Source organism: Hemitrygon akajei, chromosome 22 (assembly GCF_048418815.1).
Source record: "Hemitrygon akajei chromosome 22, sHemAka1.3, whole genome shotgun sequence".
Classification (NCBI taxonomy): Eukaryota; Metazoa; Chordata; class Chondrichthyes; order Myliobatiformes; family Dasyatidae; genus Hemitrygon; species Hemitrygon akajei.
In genome coordinates, this window is record NC_133145.1 from 54,963,041 (window position 1) to 54,989,316 (window position 26,276).

Below are 26,276 nucleotides of genomic sequence, written 5' to 3' on the forward strand. Positions count from 1 at the left end.
GGAGCCACAGGAGCAGTCCAGACAGGTATATGTAGTTCACCACACTATAGATGCTGCCTGGCCTGCTGTGTTCCACCAGCATTTAGTGTGGGTTGCTTGAATTTCCCGCATCTGCAGATTTCCTCGTGTTTGCCTTCAAAGTTCAAAGTTTGATTTTATTATCAAGTATATACTGTATATGACGCCATACACTTAGTGGCCCTAATTGGTGTTCCTAATACTGAGTCCAAAGGGGAGTAACACACAGTATTAGGAACACCAATACACCTGGCTGTTAAAGTAAATATCTAATCAACCAATCGTGTGGCAGCCACTCAACACCTAAAAACATGTAGACATGGCCAAAAGGTTCAGTTGATCCAGGTAGGGGAAGTTAGGGATATGATGCAGGAAACTGGGTGAGGAGTCAGAAAACTTCTGTGTTAGTGCTAGTCAGATGCAGTGCTAGTTTTATGTGGCGGGGAGAAGGTTGTAGTTCCAGACTCTGGAAAAGCAGAATTATTAGCAAAAATATACGTCAGTGTACATAGTCTGGCCAGTTTAAGTAAAGATGAGAAGTCATGCAGAGAAAGTTTTGGCAAACAATCCTCAGATGGCCAAGAGAAAAGAATGTTCCAGTTCCTGCTTGGATGTAGAATTCACATTGTCAGAGCTATTATTGATGCTGGTCAGACACCGACTGTGAAAGATGATATTTGCTATACTATTTTTACATGGTTATTGGATTCTAAAATTATGTTGGTTTTGAAATTCTTTAACACAGTATGTGTTGAAGAGTGACTTCCTTGAAATTAGCAGTTGTTATCCCTATATTGAAACCTTGTAAAGGTCAATCAGATCCTTCCAATTATAAACCTATTTCATTAACTTCACAGGTATGTAAGATAATGAATCAAATAGTTATAGCAAGGCTTTCTTATTTTGTGGAAAGTAGTAGATAATTACCTATATACAAATCTGGATTTTGTAAAGGGGGAATGGCCATGGACTTGGTTTTAAATTTGCAATCTGATATTCGTAATCATTATCATCATGATTATGTGCCGTGTCATATTTACGTGGGTGATCCTGGTCTTTCTAATGACCTTGATTGTTCTTTATAAATTTTTCTACAGAAGTGGTTTGCTTTTGGTTCTTCTGGGCAGTGTCTTTACAAGACGGGTGACCCCAGCCATTATCAATACTCTTCAGAGTTTGTCTGCCTGGCGTCAGTGGTCGCATAACCAGGGCTTGTGAAATGCACCAGCTGCTCATGCGATCGTCCACCACCTGCTCCCATGGCTTCACGTGACCCTGATTGGGTGGGGAGGGAGCTAAGTAGGTGTTACACCTTGCCCAAGAGTGACCTGCAGGCTAGCGGAGAGAAGGAATGCCTTACTCCTCCTTTGATAGAGACATATCTCCAACTCGTCACCCATGACATTCCTAAAGCTCAAGTTGGTAAAGAACCTCTGGTAGCGATTTTCTTTGATGTAGAGAAAGCTTATGATATATTATGGGCACAAGGATTGCTGCTCACACAGGAAAAGGTGGGAATAGATGGTAGAATATTCAATAGGACTCAAGATTTTTTAACGTAATAGAAAGATACAAATTAAAGTGGGAATAATATTCTCTAAGGTGTATGAGTGAGATTGGGACTCCACAAGGGAGTGTGCATAGCCCACTCCTTTTTTAATAATATGATTAATGATTTTGTTAAATGTTCACTCATCCAAATTTTTATACTGTATGCTGATGATGGTTCTGTGTGGAAGAGAGGCAGGAATATAATTATACACAGTACTGTTTGTTTTTTTCCCTCTCCCTCTCCCTTCCCCTCCCTTCCCCTCTCCCCCTCTCATGATATGATTCACCCCAGGTTATTGAAGAGGGCAGGAGATTGAGATTGCTGGGCCCTTGACCAGTAATTAGGGAAGTTGAATGCTGATATTGAAGCAGCTCCCATTTGATACTTCAGTTATACTAATACCAGTTACACCTCAAATGGGAGTGAAGAGAAGTTTTATATAATGCTCTGTTTTCAAAATAAAATCTGTGCGGGTGGTATAGTGGTATGGATGGAAAGCGTGCAAGGAGCCAGCTGGGTTTGAACCTGACAATTCTTGATCTGAAGTCCGCACCTGTCTTGGTATCCGCACCCAGACTTCGGAACAAGGAGTCTCAGGTTCGAATCCGGCCGGCTCCTTGCGTGCTTTCCAGCTGTACTGGGTTGAGCGTCGAGTTAGCCTCTCGGCCTGGTAAAAAGAAAAGACAAATACTCAAGAAATGGCAAGGTTGCTGCCCAAGGCGCGGAGTGGAACTCTTTATTGAAACTACAGTTCATCAATTTTAATCTTCATGCATCATAGCTTTGTTTATTCACATTCTGCTATCTCAGTGATGAAATGGGCCACTGGGTTATTTAGCGAGAAATTGTTTGATCTACTCGTGATTTACAACTAAATGTTTATTGGCACGGCAACAGGCCCTTCCAGCCCAATGAACCTGCAGGGAGATGTAATTGGGAGAGGCAGACATTGAGTTGGGGTTTTGCTTTGAGGCTGGTCTGACGTGATGACATTATTACCTAAAGATCTTTGAGCGCGCTTTCATCTTTAGGCTTTGGAGTTCAGTAAAATGTGTTGTGGGTTTCATTAAACATAAAACAGCCAACGCCGTTTTATTTGCGAAACCCTACAAGCCCACACCACCTAATTACACGCATATGACCAATTCTAATACATCGGAAAAGCTGAGAGCCTGTGGTATTGGGAGAGATATGAAAACTGGTTATCACACAATAAAGAGGAGTTGGTATAAATGGCACAGTAGCGTAGTGGTTAGGGCAATGCTTTTCAGCGCCAGCTGAAAGATCGTGGTTCGATTCCTGCCACTGTCCTGTGGGAAGTCAGTAACTTATCCCCAGGGACGTGGGTTTCCTCCCACATTACAAAGACGTGCAGTTAGTAAATTCTGGGTTAACTATGTTGCCCCAGAAGCTTGGCCCATAGTACATCCTCAGACTGTAATGCAAATGGCTGAAAATTTCAATATACATGTGACAAATAAAACTTATCCAATAAAAATGAAAACGGGCCTTTTTTTGCTGGTTAGAAGGAAGTTCCTTGCAGTTCTTGGCTGTCAGTATTTATCATTTGCATTAATGACCTGGAAGAGGAAGCAAAGAGTGAGGTACCCACATTTACTGTGACAAAATAATGGGGAAAAGGCATGCTGAAATAAAGATATTGTGATCCTACAACAGGACGTGGATAGATTTGAGATCGTGGCCTCCATCAGTCGTGGTCGACCATGGGTACTGCGCCTCTGGTAGTCACCGGGAGTGGCTTCTCCAGGGCGCAAGCTGGGGCAGAGTTGATATGGAGATCCGTCTGTTACCCATGCAGTGAGTTACCTTCGGGACTACGACTCCGGATTTTTCCTCCAGGTTTACTCCCAAAGCCTTTCCCATGAGTGGGATAACCGCAAGGCAGCGTATTGGAGTATAAAAGTTGCATTGTTTGCTGTGTAACCAAAACTATGTAGTCAGCTTTGAACTTGCTATTTGCTAGAGAATGAAATCTTAAGAATGTAGAAGACAATGGTGTGTTAATGAGAGGTAGCTAAGAGATGTAGATTATGTAGTCTGAGTTTGCTATTTGCTATGCATGTACCCAATTGAATGTAGAAGACAATGGTGTGTTAATGAGAGAGATGTAGATTAGAACATGATTAAGTCAACAGGTAGAAACAATAGTGGCGGATATACTTGTGATACGCAACTATAGACCAATTGGATATGCTAATGCAACTAAACCAGGAGATTGCTATAAAAAATGCTATGTACAAGGATCGGTGGGCAATCAGCGACTAGCTCACTGACTGTCTCAGCTTTGATTTGCAAATTAAAGTTTAACCCTTCTTGAAGAATCTTCTGCGTCTCCTGGTCGTTTGTGGGGCACGAGAAACCGCGACAAGCGGAGGTTTGAAATCGGAGTTTTCGCTCTCCTAGATGAGCTACCATCCATGGTTAACGAGCCTCATCTGCCTGGAGCAACTGGTTTTAAGGCGCCAGTGGCCCGCCTTTGCCCCTTCTCCTGTCAGTGAGAACAGCTCCACGGGGCATAAGAACTATGCCACACGTGCAGACCAGGAGTTGGACTTGGTTGTCAGAGGCTGTTTGAGACACTCGCCATGAAGGGCATTTGTTTAGCAGTGGGAGCTTGTCCCCACTACCACCCTTCACTGTGACTACCCTTGGAGCGGATATGGTTGGATGGTTGGGCAAATGGAATTCAGTTCTATGGGGAAGAGTGAGATCATGCGCCTCAGTAAGAGGAATCAAAAGGAACCCCGACACCAACATAGCATACCCACAATGCTCAGCAGAGCGAAACAGAACACAACAATTTGACAGCAGCGAAACAAGCCCCCTTTCCTCCTTCCCACCCTCACAGAAGCACAGTCCTCTAACCCCAAGACAGGCCATCTTTGGCCTCCAGTCTCCATGCAGACTCAGATTCATTCTTGGACACACAGACAATGGACCTTTGACCACTCTACGGATCATTGTTTAATACTACAAATACAGGAGATTATGCAAATGCTTGAATATGGATGTAGATGAATAAATTAAATAATTCTGACCACTATGCAAGGACTAAGATTGGAGCAGCATTTCTTAACTATGGCCCTCTCCAATCATCATGGTGTGTCCAGTGTTAACTAAAGGCCCACACATAACTTGCTGGAGGAACTCTGAAGGTCAGACAGCATCTATGGAGAAGAATAGACAATTGACATTTTAGGTCAAGACCCTTCATCAGGACTGGAAAGAAGGGAAGGGGTGGGGGAAGAAGCCAGAATAAAAAGATGGTGGAGCAAAAGGAGTTCAGGCTGGCAAGTGATAGGTGAAGCAGGTGGGGGGGGGGAGGTGTTGAAGTGAGAGGCTGGGAGGTGACAGGTGGAACAGGTATAGGCCTGAAGAAGGAATCTGTGGAGAAGAGAGTTGGACCATGGGGAAAATGTAAGAAGGAGGGGTACCAGAGGGAGGTGATAAGCAGATGAGAAGAGAAAGGGGTAAACAGGGAGCCAGAATGGGGATGGTCATTTAACATTGCTAAAATAGGACCTTTAATTGAATTTTGAAGAAGGTAAATCTTCACTAATGAAAAGTCAACAGCATGAAATATTAACTCTTGCTTCTCTGCAGATGTTTCCTGACCTGTTTCGTATTGTACTTTGCTTCTACACGGTCAAGACCTAGGGTTACGTACAAGAAGAGAAACTTTCCCCAAGGTAAACTTCGAAATTAGCACCACGACATTCCCCCCCAGTGTTGGTGGGAAAGTCAGAGAGGATTTTGTGGACTGGTGAGGGAGAGCAGGTCCTGGGGAAGTACCTAGAGGATGGGGTCGACTGAGAGCCAGCACAGACTCATTCATCCATGAGGAATTACGATAAGAAAACATTTCAAACACCAGACTACATTTTGTGGACAAGGAGCACTAATTTATGGACCAATTCAGTGCACATTTTATGCATTTGATACAGGTAGCAATGAAGGAAACAAATGAGATGGTCACAGAGGAAACAATGTTCTAATTACCTAATGTTCATATATTTAGAAGGAAAGCCACCCCCTGGTGGTGACACACATGAAATGCTGGAGGAGCTCAGCAGGTCAGACAGCATTGATGGAGATGAATGAACAGTCAATGTTCCAGGCCAAGACCCTTCTTCAGGATTGAGAAGGAAGGGGAAGATGCCAGAATAAAAAGGTCGGGGGAGACTTGCTGGAAGGTGATAGATGAAGCCAGATGGGTGGGAAGGGTCAAGGGCTGGAGAAGAAGGAATCTGATAAGAGTTGAGAGTGGACCATAGGAAAAAGGGAAGGAGGAGGGGACCTATGGTTTGTACAAATGAATGTTGTACAAGAAACCAAAGAGTTACACAAGGAAAAGTGCAATTCATTCTTGAGAACTTCTGATTTTTAATCAACCTTATTCACATTGGAGAGCCGACCTTGGATACAGAGAATTAGATCAATGTTATTGCTTAGGAGCAGCCTGATCACCCCAACTCGTCCATGCCCCCACATCATACTATCAGAGTAACCTTGCACTCTTCTCAAAATTTGCTGTTAATCTGCTTGTTGTGGCTTGATTAATTTATTGTTACTGGAAACTATGAAACAATAGTTATTCTCAAACCACCTGCCTCACGAAATTTAACTATATGAGTGCGATTTTTATATTGGTGAATTTAGATTGGTGACCCATCTAAATTGCAACTGAATAAATTGCTTTCCATTAGATTTCCAATTGGAATTATTTAAATTGTCTTTTTTTTTAAATTTATGCTGCACGGGATTGATTGCAAATGATTAGCTGTAAAACAGATGAGTATTTCCTTCCAGGCATCCCGTTCTCCTCAGTTAGCTGGTGGGGTGGGGTGGCTTCGTTGTCTTGCTGCTGTTTGTGTGTAGGACGGGGTGCTGTGGGGTGGGTTTGGGTTTCTAATATTTAACGGTCATTCATTCTTTGGGGCAGGCCTCTGCTTTCGTGGATGTTTGCAAAAATAAAAAATCTCAGGATGTATATTGTATACATTTCTCTGACATTAAATGTATCTATTGAACCTATTGAAATAAAGATTACTATTTAATGCCCTATTCCACTCTCATTGCTGCTATCTCTCCAAGGAGCGTTGCAAGAGAATACTCTTAAGATATGACAATTTCTACTCTGGTTAACCTGTATCCCTGGCAAAAGGTTATTCCCTTGATGGGTTACAACGATGGGTATCGGTGTTATTCTAAAGCCATGCTTGTTGCTTTGGTTATTGTCATACATTCAATGGTCACTTTATGAGTTACACCTGTACACCTGCTCATTAATGCAAAATTTAATCAGCCAATCACGTGGCAGCAACTCAGTGCATACAAGCATGCAGACATGGTCAAGAGGTTCAGTTGTTGTGCAGACCAAACATCAGAGTGGGGAAGAAATGTGATCTAAGTGACTTTGACCGTGGAATGATTGTTGGTGCCAGATGGGATGGTTTGAGTATCTCAGAAACTGCTGATCTCCTGGGATTTTCACGCACAACACCCTGGAAGTGGTGCAAGAAACAAAAAACATCCAGTGAGAGACAGTTCAAGTTCAAAGTTCAAAGTAAATTTATTATGAACTAGTTGGCAAAAATGCCCTGTTAATGAGAGAGGTCAGTGAAGAGTAGCCAGCTGTCAGGGAGGTGATAGCATCTCAAGTTCCACACATTACCGGTGTAGTGAGCAGAAGAGCATCTCTGAATGCACAACATGTCAAACCTTGAAATGGATGCGTTACAGCAGCAGAAGGCCACGCTGCCATTTGTAAACTCAAGATGGGGCAGCTTTTTAAGTTCTTCATCGTTTACAGTTGCCTCTCCCTCAGTGCTTGCAGAAGGACAGGATTACCTCCTTCACCATTACGCGGAACTGCTTGCTCACAAAGCAGTACAGAAAGAAGTTGATTGCGGTGCTTAACATGGCCAGCATGTTGGCCAGATCGAGCATCAGGTGAACCTTCCAGTCCCTGTTAGCTGAAGAAACGTACAGATGGTAGATAACAACCACCGTCCTAGGTGCCCAGAGGATGGCGAAAACAGTAGTAACTGTAAGAAGGATCGCAGTAGTCTTCCCTGAACGGTTGACCAGAGCTTTCTTCTTCAGCTTGTAGACAATCAATGAGTTGACGATGAGAAATATTGAGCACGGAATGAAGTAAATAACAAAGCAGTGGATCCATATCAGAATTTGGTCCAAAACGGTGGGTGGGTTATTGACTCGCCACAGGTCAGACCACCAGTAAAACGGGATGCCTGTAATTAAAGCCATTACAAAGACCATTGCTATTATTCTGTGGGTACGTTCCGGGTATGACACCATGCGGTATCTCAGAGGGTGACAAAGGGCATAATACCGATCGATCGTCATCACCACTGTAATCCAGATGGAAGCGTGATTGGCCGCGAACTCCAGGACACTGATTGTGTGCGCCAGTGGGTCGGGGATCTTTCGCTGGAGAATAGCCGTCTTCAGGATGAAGCCAATAAAGATGATGAAGAACTGAGTGAGGATGTCAGAAGCAGAGAGAGAGAGAAGGTAGCGGTAGGAGGACTTCTGTGTCTTGATGGCCAGATGGGAGAGGACAATTACGTTCAGAATATTCACTGAAAGAAAGAAATGTGGCAAGTTACTGGCCAGTCATAAACACAGGAGATTCTGTTGTCCTCTATGTTGTTAGGAACATGACTCATTTCAACAGGATAAAAATTTCTTTCCCTTTAAGCTAATATATTGAACAATTCTGTGTGGAATGGGTAAAGAATAGTGCATTCTCATTCCTACCAGAGTTTACGTTAGGGTGCTACAAAAAAAAATTAAACTCAGACATTTTATAACCGCAGGAGATTCTGCAGATACCAGAAATCTAGAGCAACAGACACTACTTAACAGATCAGGCAGCAGAGGAGAATAAACAGTGGACTTTTCCGGGCTGAGAACTTCCGACAGTCCAGCATTTTGAGCATGTTAGTAGCTCTTTATTTGAATACCACAGGTAAAACTGCACTTTATTTATTTATTAGTGAATCAGCCTGAGGTAGGCCCTTCTGGCCCTTTGAGCCATGCTGCCCCAGCAAACCCAATTAACCCTAACCCAATCACAGAACAATTGCAATGTCCTACTAACCTACCCAGGGTTCTCTGGTTTCTTCCCACAGTAGGTCTGAGGGAGGAAACTAGAGCACTCGGGGTAAACCCCTGCATTCCACAGGGAGGATGTACAGACTTCTTACCGAACGGGGCCAGATTGAACTCTGAACTCCGGAAAGCCCCGGGCTGTAATAGCGTCACACTACACTACACTGGCACACTGTAACTGTAACGTGATATTCTACATGCTGTTTGATTTTTTTATTTACTACCTTCATGTAACCTCATAGATTTCCATCTTCCTCTAAAACATAAGAACACAGGAACCTGGGAGAGGGGAGACCATTTTGGCCTTCGAGCCTGCTCGGCCATTCACCAAGACCACAGCTAACTATTCATGGGACCCCGATCTACAGTGCATAATCAGGCCATTTGGCCCATCTAGTCTGTGCTGATCTATTATCTGCCTAGTCCCATCGACCTATACCCAGTCCATAACCCCTCCCCCAGTACCCTTCTCATGCACGTACCTATCCAAATGTTGAAGCCAAACCGCATCCTCTGCTTGCACTGGTGGCTCATTCCACACTCTCACCACCCTCTGAGTGAATGAGGTGACCCTCAAGTTCCCATTAAACATTTCATCTTTACCCTTAACCCATGACCTCTAGTCTAGTCTCACCCAACCTCAATGGAAAAACCCTGATTGCATTTACCCTGTCTACACCCCTCATAGAACCAGGTTTTAATATCATTTAGCAGATAATATATGGCATATTATTATAGCGGTAATTATTGCCACTTCAAACACCTTGGTAACCATTTCATCTTTTCCCACCCTGATCATACAAGGAACGTTTGACGGCCCTGGGCCTCTACTCACTGCAGTTCAGAAGAATGAAGGGTGACCTCATTGCACCCTATCGAATGGTGAAAGCCTCGATGGAGTGGATATGGAGAGGGTGTTTCATATTGTCGGAGAGTCTAAGACCTGAGGACTCAGCCTCAGAATGGGGGGGGGGGGGGGGGATCCTCTTTGAACAGAGATGAGGGAGGAATTTCTTTAGTCGGAGAGAGTGGTGAATCTATGGAATTCGTTGCCACAGGCCACTGTGGAAGCCAAGTCATTGGGTATATTTAAGGCAGAGGTTGATCGATTCTTGCTAGTCAGGGCATGAAGGGATAGAGAGAGAAGGCTGAGTGGGAATTGGATCGGCCATGATGAAATAGTGGAGCAGACTCGATGGGCCAATTGGCCTAATTCTAACCCTACATCTTATGGTCTTATGATTATTCACTCTTCTCCCCCATTGGGCAGGAGATACAAAAGCCCAGGAGCATGAACCACCAGGCTAAAAGACAACTTCTGTCCCACATGTCATCAGATTCTTGGACAGACCATTCACATACTAAAGAATAAACTCGTTGTTTTCCTGATCTACCTCTTTGTGGCCCACACACTTCTGTTGTCTACCTGCTCAGTAATTCTCTGCATGTTGCTCTATAGTTTGCAAAGCTTTCCTCTTTTACTACCTCAGTGTAATTATGTTCAGAGCGATCTGTCTGGATGATAAGCTTTTCGCAGTTTCCCAGTGCATGTGACAGAAATAAACCAATTATCAAGGAGCCCTCTCACTTCAGTCAGTCTCACTTCTCCACTGTCCTACTGAGCAGCAGTTTGAGAGCACGTACCACCAGACTTGAAGACAGTTTCTATCCCACCGTTTTCAGACTCTTGAATAGACTTCTCATAGGATGAATGATTGAACTCTTGATCTCCCAATCTACCTTGTAGTGGCCTTTGTGCTCTATTTGCCTACCTGCACTCCACCCTCTCTACAACTGCAATATGAAAGTCTGCATTCAGCTTTCTGTTGACTACCGTAATGTAATTATCCATGGCACGATCTTCATAATTGTTCAATGTTGTTCTTTTGTTGCATGTCACGCCAACGCACCACAGTAATTTCTTAATACCTGTACAGTACTGTGCAAAAACCTTGGGCACGTATATAGAGCTAGGATGCTTCAGGCTTATGCATTTGTCAACGTGGAACGGAGAGCAAATTTGTAAATCCAGTGGGAGCAAAGGATGTTGGGAATGGCCAGGAAGGTGTGGGATAGGTGGCAGAGATAAAGTGCCAGGATAGGGGCTGGCGTGGGTACAAATACACCCAGCCCTGAGACAATAAGTAAGGTCATTTGATTGCAAACAATTGGTTTATTGATCATTACGGAATGTTTCTCTGCTGTTTCCCGCTCCCTCCTCTCTCCCCTCTCCCTTCCCTTTTCCTAACCACGATTCCCCTCTCCCTGCCCCCTTCCCATTCTTAGTCCGCAATAGAGACCCATATCAGAATCAGGATCATCCCTCACATACGTCACAAAATTAGTTTCTTTTTTGGCAGCGGTAGAGTGCAATACATAAAATTACTTACAGTACTGTGCAAAGGTCTTAGGCACCCTAGCTATATGGTGAATAACGTTGATCCTTTATCAGTGTGGATGCACGCAGAACAAAAGGCACAGGTGAGGCCTCACCTTGAGTATTGTGAACAGTTTTGGGCCCCTCATCTTAGAAGAAGTTGTGCTGACATTGGAGAGGGTCCAGAGGAGGTTCACAGGGATGATTCCAGGAATGAAAGGGTTGCCATACGAGGAACATTTGATGGCTCTGGGTCTGAACCCGCTGGAATTCACAAGGATGAAGGGTATCTCATTGAAACCTTTTGAATGTTGAAAGGCCTAAACAGAGTAGAAGCGGAAAGGATGTTTCCCATGGTGGGAGAGTCTAGGACAAGTGGGCACAGCCTCAGGAGAGAGGGGCGCCCTTTCAAAACAGAGACGTGGAGAAATTTCTTTAGCCAAAGGATGGTGAATTTGTGGAATTTGTTGCCAGATGCAGCTGCGAAGGTCAGGTCATTGGGTGTATTTAAGGCAGAGTTTGATAGGTTCTTGATTGGACATGGCATCAAAGGTTACGGGGAGAAGGCTGGGAACAAGGGTTGAGGAGGAGATAGAGAAAATTGATCAGCCATGATTGAATGGCAGAGCAGATTCGATGGGCCAGATGGCCTAATTCTGCTCCTATGTCTTGTGGTCTAAAAGCTTTTCACTGTATCTGGTATAGACAATAAAGCCAGCAAGAAGGATAGGTGATGCAACAGCAGGCATTTCTTGAATTGAAGATGATAAAAGGACACTCCATATTCAAAGGTAAACAGGGCCATAGAGCTTTTGGTAGATTGGCCTCCATAAATCAAAGATTTGAGTACAGGAGATGGAATGTTACGTTACAGCTGTAGATGATGTTGGTGAAGCATAATTTGGAGTACTGTTTGCAGTTTAGGTCATCTACCTACAGGAAAGACTGCAAGAGTGCAGAGAAGTTTTTTAAGGACGTTGCCAGGACTTGAGGAACTGAGGTTTTTTGGGACAGGTTGAGTAGGTTAGGACTGTATTCCCTGAAGCGTAGGAGAAACAGGAGAGATTTGATAGAGGTATTCAAAATTCAGAATTATGAGGATAGGGTTAATGCAAACAGGCTTTTTGCACTGAGGTTCAGAGGTGGAACAAGAGGTCCTGGGTTAAGGGTGAAAGGTGAAATATTTAAGAGGAAAACGAGGGGGAACCTCTTCACTCAGAGGGCGATGAGAGTGTGGAATGTGCTGCCAGAATTTCAACACTTAAGATGGGGATATAGATGGGAGGGGTATTGTCAGGGTGCAGGTCGATGGGACTTGGCAGATTAATAGCTTGGCATGGACTAGGTGAGCCAAAGGGCTTGTTTCTGTGCTGTGGTACTCACCACTTGCAAATGGTGAGACTCCGCTTTACACAATTTCCTATCCAAAACTTGCACTGACTTAATCCACCCAGACTTCTTTGTGTGTGTGTGCGTGCTTAATGAGAATGAACCTCTCTCGCTGCCAGCCATCGATTGCTCCTGCTTGCAGCCTCTCACGCTTCCCTCATTCACTGAGCTCGCAATCCAACTTTATTGTCTCTAACAGGCATTTCTCTTCGCTTGCTCACATCTCCCGCCCTTTCCAGTGTGCACCCTCCACGATTTACAAATTGCTCCGACAGCGTTTGAGTCGTCTACTGTGCCTACGCTGCTGAGGTGTGCAGTTATTTCAGTCAATGCCTCTCAGCAGGCCTCTGATAAATGTCTCCGCGGTCCCATTAACAATGTCTAGTGGGAGATTAATACTACCCCTCTAAGCAGGGACGGCTGAGTGAATTGCAATCTTCAGAATAAATGTCTTTGTAATTAATGTGCTAAATACAAGGATTCTCATAATTGCTAATAAATCCAAAGCACCATAGGGGATGTCCGTATCAGGGTTAAAATACTTAATTTTGACAGTCTCCTGAGAAAAACGCTTATGTTATCCGAATTTCACTTGGCACATTGGTTTTGCTATTCACTTGAAATATTTAACAATTTATTGCCTCAAAGAACAAAAGAAAAGACACTTTAGTCCAATAAATCCACTCTGCACTATCCACATAAACTAAATCCTGACACACGTTTTCTTCCATTCACCTCATCTTCTGAGGAAATTTTCTTTATGGAAGAACATTGATCTTAAAGATTATTCGGTAAGTCACTAGGGTATGAATCTGATCATTATTCAGTGTTTATCCCTGTGATTTTTCATTCCGTGATGCTGAGGTACATCAGTGGTGTAACCTGGGATCATCGGGTGTTTTGGGTCTTTCAGCATCAGACACTCTCACCCAGATGACCCAGCCGGGGTTGATCAGGCCCCAGCTTGTGTCCCAGCAGCACTGGTCCACGGTCACACTCCCTGATCGTGATGGTCCTCACAGCTCCTTTCCTTGCAGCCCCCATGATGCCGAGGAGCGAGTGAACAGCCAACAGGAACGCCTCACCTCACCCCTATAGGCTCACAACTTGCCCTCCACCCCTATCTCTGGCACAGCTACCTGGCTTTTTTACCCTCAAACACCTCCTCAATCCGGTCTTCCCAAGGCACCATTGATATGTTCAGTACCTTCAAAACATTAAACTAAACCAAAGGAAACACAGGAGTCCAGATGGTTTTTACTATCCATTGGTTTCCTGTTCATCATTACTGATAGCAACTTCTTAATCCTTGATTGATTTAAATTCCCAATTTTGCTAATGGGAATCCGCTATGTTCAGTGTCATGAGTACTAGTCCAGCATCAGAAACTCTGTGTCATTGCATCATTAAAGAAATGACTTAAAATCCTCAAATTGATACAAACCACAGAACCTAATTAGTTAATTTCAGAGCCAAGCTCTTCAGTATAGCCTTGTTTTGCAAGTATGCAGCCACATACAGAGTGAAAACAGGAAGTGGCGAGGTATTTGTCAGGTCCTGGAACATGATATGACCTTTGGATTTACTCTGTGTTCTGCACTACAGGGCACCCTTGAGCTCATTCACCATGTCAAAGGCTGCTTGCTCTAGGCTTCAATCTAATTCAATGGGCACTGAAATCAGCACTAGCTGTTCTGACACAATGTTTATTGATTAAAAACAGCTCTCAGCATCAAAACATCCCAAAGCCCCAACTTGGAAGCAACATTTTCAATAATGTTTTCCAATATTTATTGTTGTCCCTGAACAGCAGTGTGAAGAAATTGTCCTCTTGGTCTGTATTAATATTTCATGTCCCCCCTGACCTATATCACAATGTTGATATCCAGCAAGTGGTGCATTTATCTTTTGCTGCGCCTGTGGTCCTCGGTTCACTACAACTGGATTGAGGAATATTAAATTTACTTTTGGAACATATTTCTGATGTTTGGAACGTGTGTGAGCCATTAAGGATGCAGTTTAAACAACCATGAATAAACAAACACCTGATCCTTAAGAGTAAAGATACAGGAAATCTTTGCCTTGTTTTGACTTATGTAATAAGACCATAAGACATAGGAATAGGATGAGACCATTCGGCCCATTGAATCTGCTGACCATGGAATGATTGTTGGTGCCAGACGGGGTGGTTTGAGTATTTCAGAAACTGCTGATCTTCTGGGATGTTTATGTACAACAGTGAATGGAGAAAAAAAGCAAAGTATATCCAGTGAGCTGTGGTGAAAGTGTCTTGTTAATGAGAGAACGGCCAGACTGGTTCAAGCTGACAGGAAGGTGACAATAACCCAAATAACCAGGCATTACAACAGTGGTGTGCAGAAGAGCATTCCTGCAAGCACAACACATCGAACCTCGAAGTAGATGGGCTACAGCAGCAGAAGATCGTGCTGGGTTCCCTACCAAATTAGGTGTACCTAATAAATTGGGCACTAAGTTTATTACAATGATGCTAAGAAGTCGCGATCACAATAAGCTTATCTTCACTCCATTATAATGATTTTCACATTCACTGTGTTTCTTCAGCGTCTCACTAAGTTCCCAGGTGTCTCAGTCTCACCACGGTCTCCAGATGTTTCATTACCTCAGTGCCCCAGATGTTACCCTCTCACTACACTCCCCCACTCTCCCTGTGCTCATCAGATCTTTCTCACTCACTGTGTTTCTGACATTCTACTCTCACTGTATTAGGGTGAGCACGATAACTTGGCGGTTAGCGCACTTCAGCGATCAATCCCACCGCTGCCTGTAAGGAGTCTCTACGCTTTCCCCGTGACCGCGTAGGTTTCCTCCCACAATACAACAGGATGTGCAGAAGAACATCTCTGAATGCACAACACTTCAAACTTTGAAGTGGTTGGGCTATATCAGCAGAAGACCATGAACGTACATGCAGTAGCCTTTTACAAGATACAGGAGGTAACTAATAAAGTGGCCACTGAATGTAATTAGAAGATCTTCCACAGCTCAACAAGATTTAGCACATGAGGAACCAACCTGGAGGATCTTGGTGGAGTGTTGATAATCATTCAGTTGGTTTTGCCCAGGGCTTGCATTGGTTTCAGTGACCCTGGGTCAAGCAGTGTGAACAATGAGCATAGCTCCTGTTCATGATCCTCTCCTGTCACTCTCGCTCAGAAACATCCACATTCATCCGTGTGAATTGACAGGATCAATACATGATGCTCTGCAGCCCACTTGCTATGAAATGGCCTCGCACCAGGAGCGTTCTAGGCCTCGAGATCCAGTTATTCACCCCTGAGTCAACAAGGACTCCCACCCAGACAGGTGACTGTCTGGATCTCGCTGTTCCAACCCTGCACCAGCACATGGTTAATGTGTCAGGAGGAAGTCAGCAGGGTTAGACTGAAGACTCTTTCTCCTGCCCCCCTCCTACTTTAGAAGAATGAAGAACTTTCAAAGAATGAGGGGATACCTCATTGAAACCCTATTGAATATTGAAAGACTTTAAATCTGGGGTTCTTAACCTGGGGTCCAGAGAAACCTTGCTTAATAATATTGGTCCATGGCATAAAAAAGTTTGGGAACTGTTAGGACCTACTCTGGAGTTAAGTTATAGAGCAAAATGTTAACTTCAGCAACCAGTCTTCAGACCTGAACGTGGATTGTAGATTAAATTTAAAATGCAGCCCTGCACAATAGTTTCCTGGTGCTGTGAACAGCAGTTAATTGAAAACCAGACTCAAACGCATCTCTCCCATTTCCCGCACATCTGCCCTCACCCCATCCACCAGCCACCCCACTCGGGATAGGGTTCCCCTTATCCTTACCTACCACCCCACCAGCCTCCAGGTCCAACATATAATTCTCCGTAACTTCCGCCACCTCCAACGGGATCCCACTACCAAACACATTTTTCCCTCCCCCTCCTCTTTCTGCTTTTCGCAGGGATCGCTCCCTACGCGACTCCCTTGTCCACTCGTCCCCCCCCATCTCTTCCCACCGATCTCCCTCCTGGCACTTATCCTTGTAAATGGAACAATTGCTACACCTGCCCTTACACTTCCTCCCTCACCACCATTCAGGGCCCCAGACAGTCCTTCCAGGTGAGGCGACACTTCACCTGTGAGTCGGCTGGTGTGGTATACTGCGTCCGGTGCTCCCAGTGTGGCCTTTTATATATTAGTGAGACCCGACGCAAACTGGGAGACCGTTTCGCTGAACACCTACGCTCGGTCCGCCAGAGAAAGCAGGATCTCCCAGTGGCCACACATTTTAATTCCACGTCCCATTCCCATTCTGATATGTCTATCCATGGCCTCCTCTATTGTCAAAATGAATCAAAACTCAGGTTGAAGGAACAACACCTTATATACCGGCTGGGTAGCCTCCAACCTGATGGCATGAACATTGACTTCTCTAACTTCCGTTAATGCCCCTCCTCCCCTTCTTACCCCATCCTGACATATTTAGTTGTTTGCCTGTTCTCCATCTCCCTCTGGTGCTCCCCCCACCTCCTTTCTTTCTCCTGAAGCCTCCCGTCCCATGATCCTTTCCCTTCTCCAGCTCTGTATCACTTTCGCCAATCACCTTTCCAGCTCTTAGCTTCATCCCAACCCCTCCGGTCTTCTCCTATCATTTCGCATTTCCCCCTCCCCCCACTACTTTCAAATCTCTTACTATCTTTCCTTTCGGTTAGTCCTGACGAAGGGTCTCGGCCCGAAACGTCGACAGCGCTTCTCCCTATAGATGCTGCCTGGCCTGCTGTGTTCCACCAGCATTTTGTGTGTGTTGCATATTGATTAACATTCATTTTGGGTGTCCGGAGTGTGGGTGCAAAGAAGCAGGTGTGAAAATTATATGAAATTCAATGGAAGCATCGTAGATACATTGTAACTATAGAATTTTCCCTTTAGAACAGAGATGAGGAGGAATTTCTTTAGCCAGAGAGTGGTGATTCTGTGGAATTCATTGCCACAGACAGCTGTGGAGGCCAAGTCATTGAGTATATTTAAAGTGGAGGTTGATAGGTTCTTGATTAGTAAAGTAATCAAATGTTACGGGGAGAAGGCAGGAGAATGGGGTTGTTGCTTCCTTATCGAGTCTTGTAGTCCAATGGGCAGCATTTTTGCCATTTCTGTAGCATTTGACTGTTTTTTTAACGAGGCAGAGTTGCTAGCTTGACACTTAACCAAGCGTGCAAGGAGGCGGCTGGATTCGGACTGTACATTTGCCCCGAAGTCCGGTACTGATGTCACCACACCATCGTCCGACTGAGAATGAGGTTGAGGGAGATAATAAATCTGCCATGTCAGAGTTAGGGAGCAGATGCAACGGGCCAAAAGTCCTAATTCTGCTTCTATGTCTTATGGTCAAGGTCTCAAGATCCATGAGCTGTTATTCAGCCCTGTGTTGACAAGGACTTCCACTCAGAGAAGGCCAAGTACCCCCACACCTTCAGGTGACCGCCTGAATCACAGTGTTCAAAGCATTCACCAGCATATGCTTAATGCGTCTGGAGATGGTCAACGACCTGGTGCTAGACGGAAAGCTCCTTCTCCCGCCTTCACCCCCATTCCTTTCTGTGCAGGATGTGAATAACTAAATTCATTTAAGAGAAGTGTTGGAACTCAGGAGTTAGCATTACTGTTACTAAGGACATATCATTTGCCACATGATTGAAGTCACAGTGTTATTGAGTCTAGAATCAGATCATTTTATTCTACTGTGATCTACTCACGTTTTACCAAACAGGAACTACTTTGTCTCACTTCTTTGCCTTGTTCATATATACTCAATGACCACTTTATTATGTACACCTGCACACCTGCTCGTTCATGCAAATATCTAATCAGCCAATCATATGGCAGCAACTCAATGCATAAAACTATGCAGACGTGGTCAAAAGGTTCAGTTGCTGTTCAAAGGGGACATCAGAATGGGGAATAAGTGTGATCTAAGTGACTTTGACCGTAGAATGATTGCTGGTGCCAGATGGGGTGATCTCCTGGGATTTTTGCGTGCTCTAGTCTCTAGAGTTTACAGAGAACGGCGCGAGAAACAAAACGCCATTCTGTGGCAAAAATACCTTGTCAATGAAAGAGGTTGGAGGAGAATGGCCAGAATGGTTCAAGCTGACAGGAAGGTGACAGTAACTCAAATAACCACGCGTTACGACAGTGGCATGAAGAAAAGCATCTCTGAACGCACAACACATTGAACCTTGAAGTGGGTGGGCTACAGTAGCAGAAGACCATGAACGTATATTCAATGGCCCCTTTATTAATTACAGGAGGTACCTAATAAAGTGGCCACTGAATTAATGTGTTAACTATTCTCTTTTACACAGTCCACCATTTTATTAATATGTGCAGCTCATCTTCCCTCACTGTAACCAAGAAGTCCACAATCTAACCATGTCTATGTGAAACAACGGTTTCCTTAATTTCCCCTTGAATGGTCTTTATGATTAATTTATGCCCTTGTCTTTTTGACAAACACAAGCTATCAAATGGATATTGGATGTAGTGTTGAGACGCAAGGGACTACAGATGCAGAATCTGACACGACAACCAGGGACTCCGCAGCCCAATGTTGATGAAGGGTCTCCACCTGAAACATCTCCCCTTCATTCCTCTCCATCCATGCAGCCTGATCTGCTGCATCCTCCAGCATTCTGTGTGTGTTGTTCTGGCTTTCCAGCATCTGCAGAACCACTTGCATTTTTAATCAGCTGGAGGTAGAGTTGGGGTTAAACCACCAGGCTAGCAGCCAGAGTTTTGGATCATTGTTCCAGAGTCGTGAGCTTGAATCTCACAACGGGGAATTTAAAACTGGCTAACTAAATTAATCAGATTTTTAAAATATACTGTATATAAAAGTAACAGGAACCATAACTATACAATAACTGGATTGCTGTAAAATCCCATCTGGTTCAAGGAGACAATTTTCCATCTTTGTGTCTTGAGGTGCACCAACATGGTTCACAAAGACAAGAAAATCTGCAGATGCTGGAAATCCAGAGCAACATACACAAAATGATGGAGGAACTCAGCAGACCAGGCAGCATCGATGGAAAAGAGTAAACAGTCGACATTTCAGGCTGAGACCCTTCATCAGGACACCAACCTGGCTGACTCTTTAAATCAGAGGCAACTGGGGACAGACAATAAATGCTGGCATAGCCTGCATTGCCCAAATCCTGTGTTCAAATTATTTTAAAAAATACTGCAATTCTTTTTGTCCATTTTTAATAGGTTGAAAATATGCAACTTCATTTAGGGCAGGGGTTCCCAGCCATTTTTTAATTATTGGATCCAACCTGCCTCAGAGTACTGAAACGTTACATTTATCCAGTTACGCTATAAGGCTCAGAATGTTGGACAATATCTAGTAACATGAGAAGCAGCAGAGATGTGATTTTTGAGGAGGATACAAAGAATCTCATGGATGAAACGAATATCTAACGAGGATGTCATGGACAGAGCAAGCACAAAAAGAGAAATAATGTATAGATCATGAAAAGGCAACATAACTTCATTGGACATTGATTAGGAAAGAGGAGTTAGAATGCATGGTAATTATGGGAAAGATTGAAGGGAAGAAAGCAAGAGGAAGGCAAAGACAAATGATGATGGAGACAGCAGCCAGAGAGCTGGAAATGAATACCGCTTGACCTGAACCAGGAGTGTGTGGGCCATGCTCTAACTGGCATGGCACCTGATGATGATGGTAATGATAGATCCTTACAATTAATTGAAGGTTCTGTGGACTTCAGATTGGGAACCCCTGTCTTAATGTAACATGCAGATAGAACTACCTCAAACTGAGAGATAGTGGATAACTTGGTAATGCCATGAAATCAAAATCAGGCACACACCTAAAATAAAGGCCCGTATTTATACAACATCTTCCACCTCTTATCCTACCAGGGAACTGTATAATAGTCTTAACAGGATAGAAGTGGTTCTTGAGGCTGGTGGCATATACTTTCAGGCTTTTGTATCTTCTGTCCGATGGGAGGGGACAGAAGAGAGAATGCCTGAGGTGGTTGAGGTCTTGGATTATGTTGGCTGTCTTACTGAAGCAGCAAAGTATAGACAGAGCCCATAGAGGGGAGGCTGGTTTCAGTGATTTGCTGAAGCTGTGTCCACAACTCTCTGCGGTTTCTAGTGGTCACAGAGAGAGAGCAGCAGCCACACCAGAGAGAACCTTTTCAACGTGCCTCCGTAAACATTGGTGAAGGTTCGAGGCATGTGCCAAATTTACGTAGCCTCCTGAGGAAGTAGAGATGTTGGCGAGCTTTCTTGGCCGTGACGTCATTGTGGGTGGACCAGGTTAGGCTGTTGGTGACGTTTACCCTGAAGAACTTGAAGCTCTCAAACCTTCTGACCCCAGCACCATTGATGTAAACAGGAGTAGGTGCACCGCCCCCTTGCTGAAGTCTACGACCAGCTCTTTTGTTTTTCTGGCATTGGGGGAAAGGTTGATGACACCAGGTCACTAGACTCTTGATCTCCTTCCTGTACTCCAGCTCATCACTACTTGAGGTACAGCCCACTGTGGTAATATCATCTTCAAACATATAGATAAGGGGTTCCCACCCTGGGGTCCATGGACACCTTGGTTAATGGTACGGGTCCATGGTATAAAAAAAAGGTTGGGAACGCCTGGTATAGATGTAGACAGAGCAGAGTCTGACCACGTGGTCATGAGTGTTCAGGGAGTACAGTGGGGGGCGGTGGGAGGGTTCAGGATGCAGCCTTGTGGGAAACTGATGTTGAGGATAATCGTGGAAGAGGTGTTGCTGTCTATCCTTACTGACTGCAGCCTGTTGGTCAGTCAGTCAAGGGTCCAGTTGCAAAGGGAGGCGTGTCCCAGCTCAAGGAATTTGGGGATGGGTTTGCTTGGCTGAACCCTTGACCTCACAATTTACCTCATGATGCTCTTGCACCAGATTGTCTATCTGCATTGCGCTCTCTCTGTAACCGTAAGAATTTATTCTGTACTATTTTGTTGCTTTACCTTGCTCTATTTTAATACACCATTGGAGTGGATTGTTTTACACTCCATTCATATAGATCAATTGCCTTGACTGCACCTTTTTTATTATTATTTATGTATTGTATTGTACTGCTGCTGCAAAGACAACATATTTCATAACAGGTACTGGTGATATTAAATCTAATTCTCATTCTGAGTATATGAGACAATAATAAACCAATTTACTAAATTACATGCCACTTAGTGTATACATCATTCATGTATATCATTTATTTATATAAGCAGAGCTGTTTTCATTCTTGAAAAGGAATAGTAATTCATGTCTTCATAGGAATCATCAGTTTAACTTATTTACAGGTTTTGTCTCCACTGTTGACACAAGTTATTTTGATATTATATCTACTCATTGACCTGAGAGAGCTGTCATCTCTTAACTCCATTTAGTAGAACCTTGTAGTTTCTGCCCGAGTGCCCTATGGGTCAACTTCTCCCACTCACTTCAAATCATCTAACTCTTCAGTATTGTACATCACCCGCAGGATTTAAGTGATCTACTGAACACTTCAGTTTTTTCTCAAATTATCTCTTCGTTCTAATACCTTGAAACCATTCTGACATTCTTGTTCTAAATGTAGGGCTTACTAGATGATATTATTGCACAAATTCTGTTGTGTTGTTTAAACTATCTCCACTAATGGCTGGAGTTAGAATTTCTTTCCCAGTCCTCGCCTCCTCTCTTCCACTGCCCCTTTATGATTTGGCCAAACCATGTTTGAGTGTGTAGATGTACGTACACTCAATGGCCACTGCTACCTCCTGTACCTAATAAAGTGGCCACTGAGGGTATGTTGGTAGTCTTCTGCTGTTGTAGCTCATCCGCTTCAAAGTTCAATGTGTTGTGCTTTCAGAGATGCTCTTCGGCACACCACTGTTGCAATGTATAGTTAATTGAGTTACTGTCACCTTCCTGTCAGCTTGAACCAGTCTGGCCATTCTCCTCTGACCTCTCTCATTAACAAGGCATTTTCACCCACAGAACTGCCACTCACTGGATATTTTTTTGTTATTCACACCACTTGCTGTAAATTCTAGAGACTGTTCTACGTGAAAATCCGAGGAGGTCAGCAGTTTCTGAGATGCTTAGGTCACCCTGTCTGGCACCAACGATGATTCCACGGTCAAAGTCACTTAGATCACATTTCTTCACCATTCTGACGTTTGGTCTGCTCACCAACTGAACCTCTTAACCATGTCGGCATGCTTTCATGCATTCAGTTGCTGCAACATGATTGACTGATTAGATATTTGCATTAATGAACAGATGTAACTAATAAAGGGGCCACTGAGTGTATGTTCTTGTTTGTCTGGATCAATTAGTCCTGTTAGTCTTAATCTTGATAATATATACCAGCAGTTCAAGATCCTTATCCATCACAGGCCATTAGGTAACATTTTAGGCCATTGTCTTTCTACTCACACTGTTGCTCCTCTGTAACCTGCCCCCTCACTACACTTGGTTTACCAACTGTGCCCACCTTTCCACAGATCAGACTGCGCTCTCATCTTCATTCGTCAGATTCAGTTCATCCTTTTAAAGCAATTTTTTTCTCATACGGGTTCATTTTGGATTGAGGACATTTTTGTTTCTTTTCCCATTGTTGCAATTGGAAACCTGTTTTCTATGACTTTTAATATCAGTTATGAACACCTATTGTTACATGAAGACCATCACCACACCGGAAGAATTGTGCCATGTACTCAGTAGACTCTCTGTGATGCAGCTATGTTTCTAGAAAGTTCCGGAGAGGAGTCCTTGCATAAGCACAAGCGCTCTGGTTAAGCTCTGCATGTCTTGTGGAAAAGAGCTTACATTCTGCAAAAGGTTATGAACTCACTGACCTCACCTACAGTGTCAATGCAAAGACCGTGTTTTCACACCCTGGATCGAAATTTTCATTTGATAATGCTGACTACGCATCATTGATTGTTTTTTTTGAACTTCTATATTTGATTGTCTAATCATATTTGGATAAGAGGGTGGCCCAATAATGCATTCCTGATGCAGCAATAGTTAATTTTAGAAACATAAGATAAAAACTTGCTACTAATGAATCATGGTACATATGTTAGAAGTAAAATATCTGTCAAACAGGAAATGATTAAACTTTGTTTAATCCAGTGGTAATTCCTAATGTGCCTTTAACATACAGTAATTCATCTCGCTCATCAATGTGGCCACTTTATTAGGTACCCATGCACACCCGCTCGTTAATGCAAATATCTAATCAGCCTATCACGTGGCAGCAACTCAATGCATTAAAGCATGCAGACATGGTCAAGAGGTTCAGTTGCTGTCCAGTCCAAACATCAGAATGGGGAGGAAGTGTGATTTGTAACTTTGAATGCAGCATGATTATTGGTGCCAGAGTGGGTGGTTTGAGTATCTCAGAAATTGGTGATGTTCTGGGATTTCCACAAACAGCAGCCTCTAGAGACAGGTGTGAGAAGCAAAACAAAGGAAAAATTGTTACGAGAAGCAAATAAAAATCCAGTGGGCAGCAGTCCTGTGGGCGAAAGCACCTTGTTAATGAGAGAGGTCAGAGGTGAATGGCCAGACTGGTTCAAGCTGACAGGAAGGCAACAGTAACTCAAACAACCATGTTTTTCAACAGTGGTGTGCAGAAGAGCATCTATGAATGCACAACACATAGAACCTTGAAGGGGATGGGCTGCAGCAGCAGAAGACCATGAATATGCATTCAATGTCCACTTCATAGGTAGAGGTGGTACCGAATAAAGTGGCCACTGAACGTATGTACAGGTAAATCTACAGCTTGTGTATAAATAGTGCATTACTTATTTACATACGCTGACACAGTAGCTGTCGAAATTATTTGATTGCCTCTCTATGTTTTAATATAATTCAGAGTGAATTCCAAGCCCTGAAAAGGATGAACTTTGAACTCACCTGGTAAACCCAAGCAGAGCAAGCCGCTGTAGTAAATGATGGGGAGGGCTCCTAGCACGCACGGTGAATTCTCTGCTTCACCCCCTTCCTGCCAGAGGTCAGGAGAGGTGCTGTTGTGCACTTCAATCATCTTCTTTGTTCGGAAGCACTTTAATTCACCTGTAAAAGACAAAGGTTATGTCCAGCTATTCCACATAGGAATGGGAAGGAACAAATGGTCATCAGCCTCTGAATGATTGTTGTAACCTGATGCGATTTAATGAAAATATGACAAGTATCTATAGCTGCCTATTCAGGGCCACAGTGACATTCTTTAAAGAGTTCAAGTTAGCATGATAATTCTACAACTTACCTCATATGAATCTGGAATTGACTCTCTTGGCATCTATCATCCCTGATGCAAAAAAAGAGGAAGTTCTAGAGATCATCAGCAGTACCTCGTTCTGATAGGTGCTGCCCCCATCTTGAAAATGAATCTCAAAGTTGTATATGGTAACAGATATGTACATTGAAAATAAATTTACTTCGAACTTCGATTTGACAAGCATTCAATGATTCACTTGTCACCAGTTTCTAATAATTGTACTTTCTGGATTAACAATTGACCAGTTGCTGGGGGACGACACTAAAGAAAGGGAGGATGATTTGTGTCTGTAAGGACCTGGCATAAAAAGTAAAGATGGAAGTCGTGTAAATGATTTATTTAAACCTGCGACTCTGTACTAGAGCAACGCACATAAAATGCTGGAGGTATTCGACAGGTTAGGTAGCACCTTTGGGTAGGAATAGACAGCTGCCTGAACTGCTGAGTTTTTCCAGCATTCATATGTGTGTTCTGCTGGATATCCAGCATCTGCTGAATCTCTTGTGTTTACTCAGTACGAGACAGTTATTTTCTGGGGCAATATGAAACGTGACATAATCATCTCTCCAGCTCATCACTAGCCTTTTCTTTGATCCTTTTCATAGCTTGGCTTCCATGCCAAACGCATGTTTATCTGGGACATCCACTGGAACCCATTAACCCTGTTTTTTATTTGCTTCCTGACCCAGTAAGCTTTGTCAGCATCCTCTGTCTCCATTGTAAGTGCGGCTTCCTATTTTCTAAGTGTTTTTAAACCAATTTCAACAAATTCCATCTTGAAAATTTCAGAGTAGAAAATAGAAACCATGAAAAGCAGCAAAATCTTGGTAAGAGAGAATGATTATCAGCAAATAAATATTTTTGTTCTGGCAATTTTGCATGTATTAGGAGTAGATTAAATGCCTTAAGAGCTCTGCAGGTTGGACAGCATCAATGGAGAAAGCATCAGAGGTCATGCTTCAGGTCGATGAAACTACTTAGCCACAAATCTTGTTGAAAGACATCACTGTAACTAAACTGGAGGTGAATAATTAAGAAGATAAACACAGGAGACTCTGCACACACTGGGAATCCAGAGTAACACACACAAAATAGTGGAACTCAGCGGGTCAGGCAGCATCTATGGAGGAGAACAAACAAGTCAACGCTTTAGGCCAGGCTCTTGGTTCAAAAGGATGACTGCTCAATGCCCTCCATGGATGCTGCTGAGTTCCCCCACCATTTTGTGTGCATTTCGGTGAATATTTGAGAACAGCTTTTAGAGTCTGATCATCGTAATGTCTTTCAGCAAGACTTGTGTTACTAAATTCAGAGAAAAATATAATTACCCCGAGAATCAGGAATCTTCTTTCATGCTTGATTAAAAATAAATTGATTTTTTTTGATAATGTGAGCTCTGAGATCTTTTAACTACTGTACAAAATAATTT

At 43.5% G+C, this 26,276-nt stretch overlaps 1 protein-coding gene across 1 annotated transcript in view; it reads right to left on the bottom strand.

Annotated features, from left to right (window-relative positions):
* Positions 1 to 7,264: 7,264 nt before the first annotated feature.
* Positions 7,265 to 26,276, bottom strand: part of gpr142 (G protein-coupled receptor 142) — a 31,287-nt gene continuing 12,275 nt past the window's right edge. Inside the window, exons 2-3 of the mRNA XM_073026562.1 lie at positions 24,484 to 24,642; positions 7,265 to 8,196 (exon numbers count right to left, since the gene is read on the bottom strand). Coding sequence (XP_072882663.1) covers positions 7,415 to 8,196; positions 24,484 to 24,613 — 912 coding nt within the window. The 5' untranslated portion in view covers positions 24,614 to 24,642 and the 3' untranslated portion in view covers positions 7,265 to 7,414. The remainder of the gene's footprint in view (positions 8,197 to 24,483; positions 24,643 to 26,276) is intronic.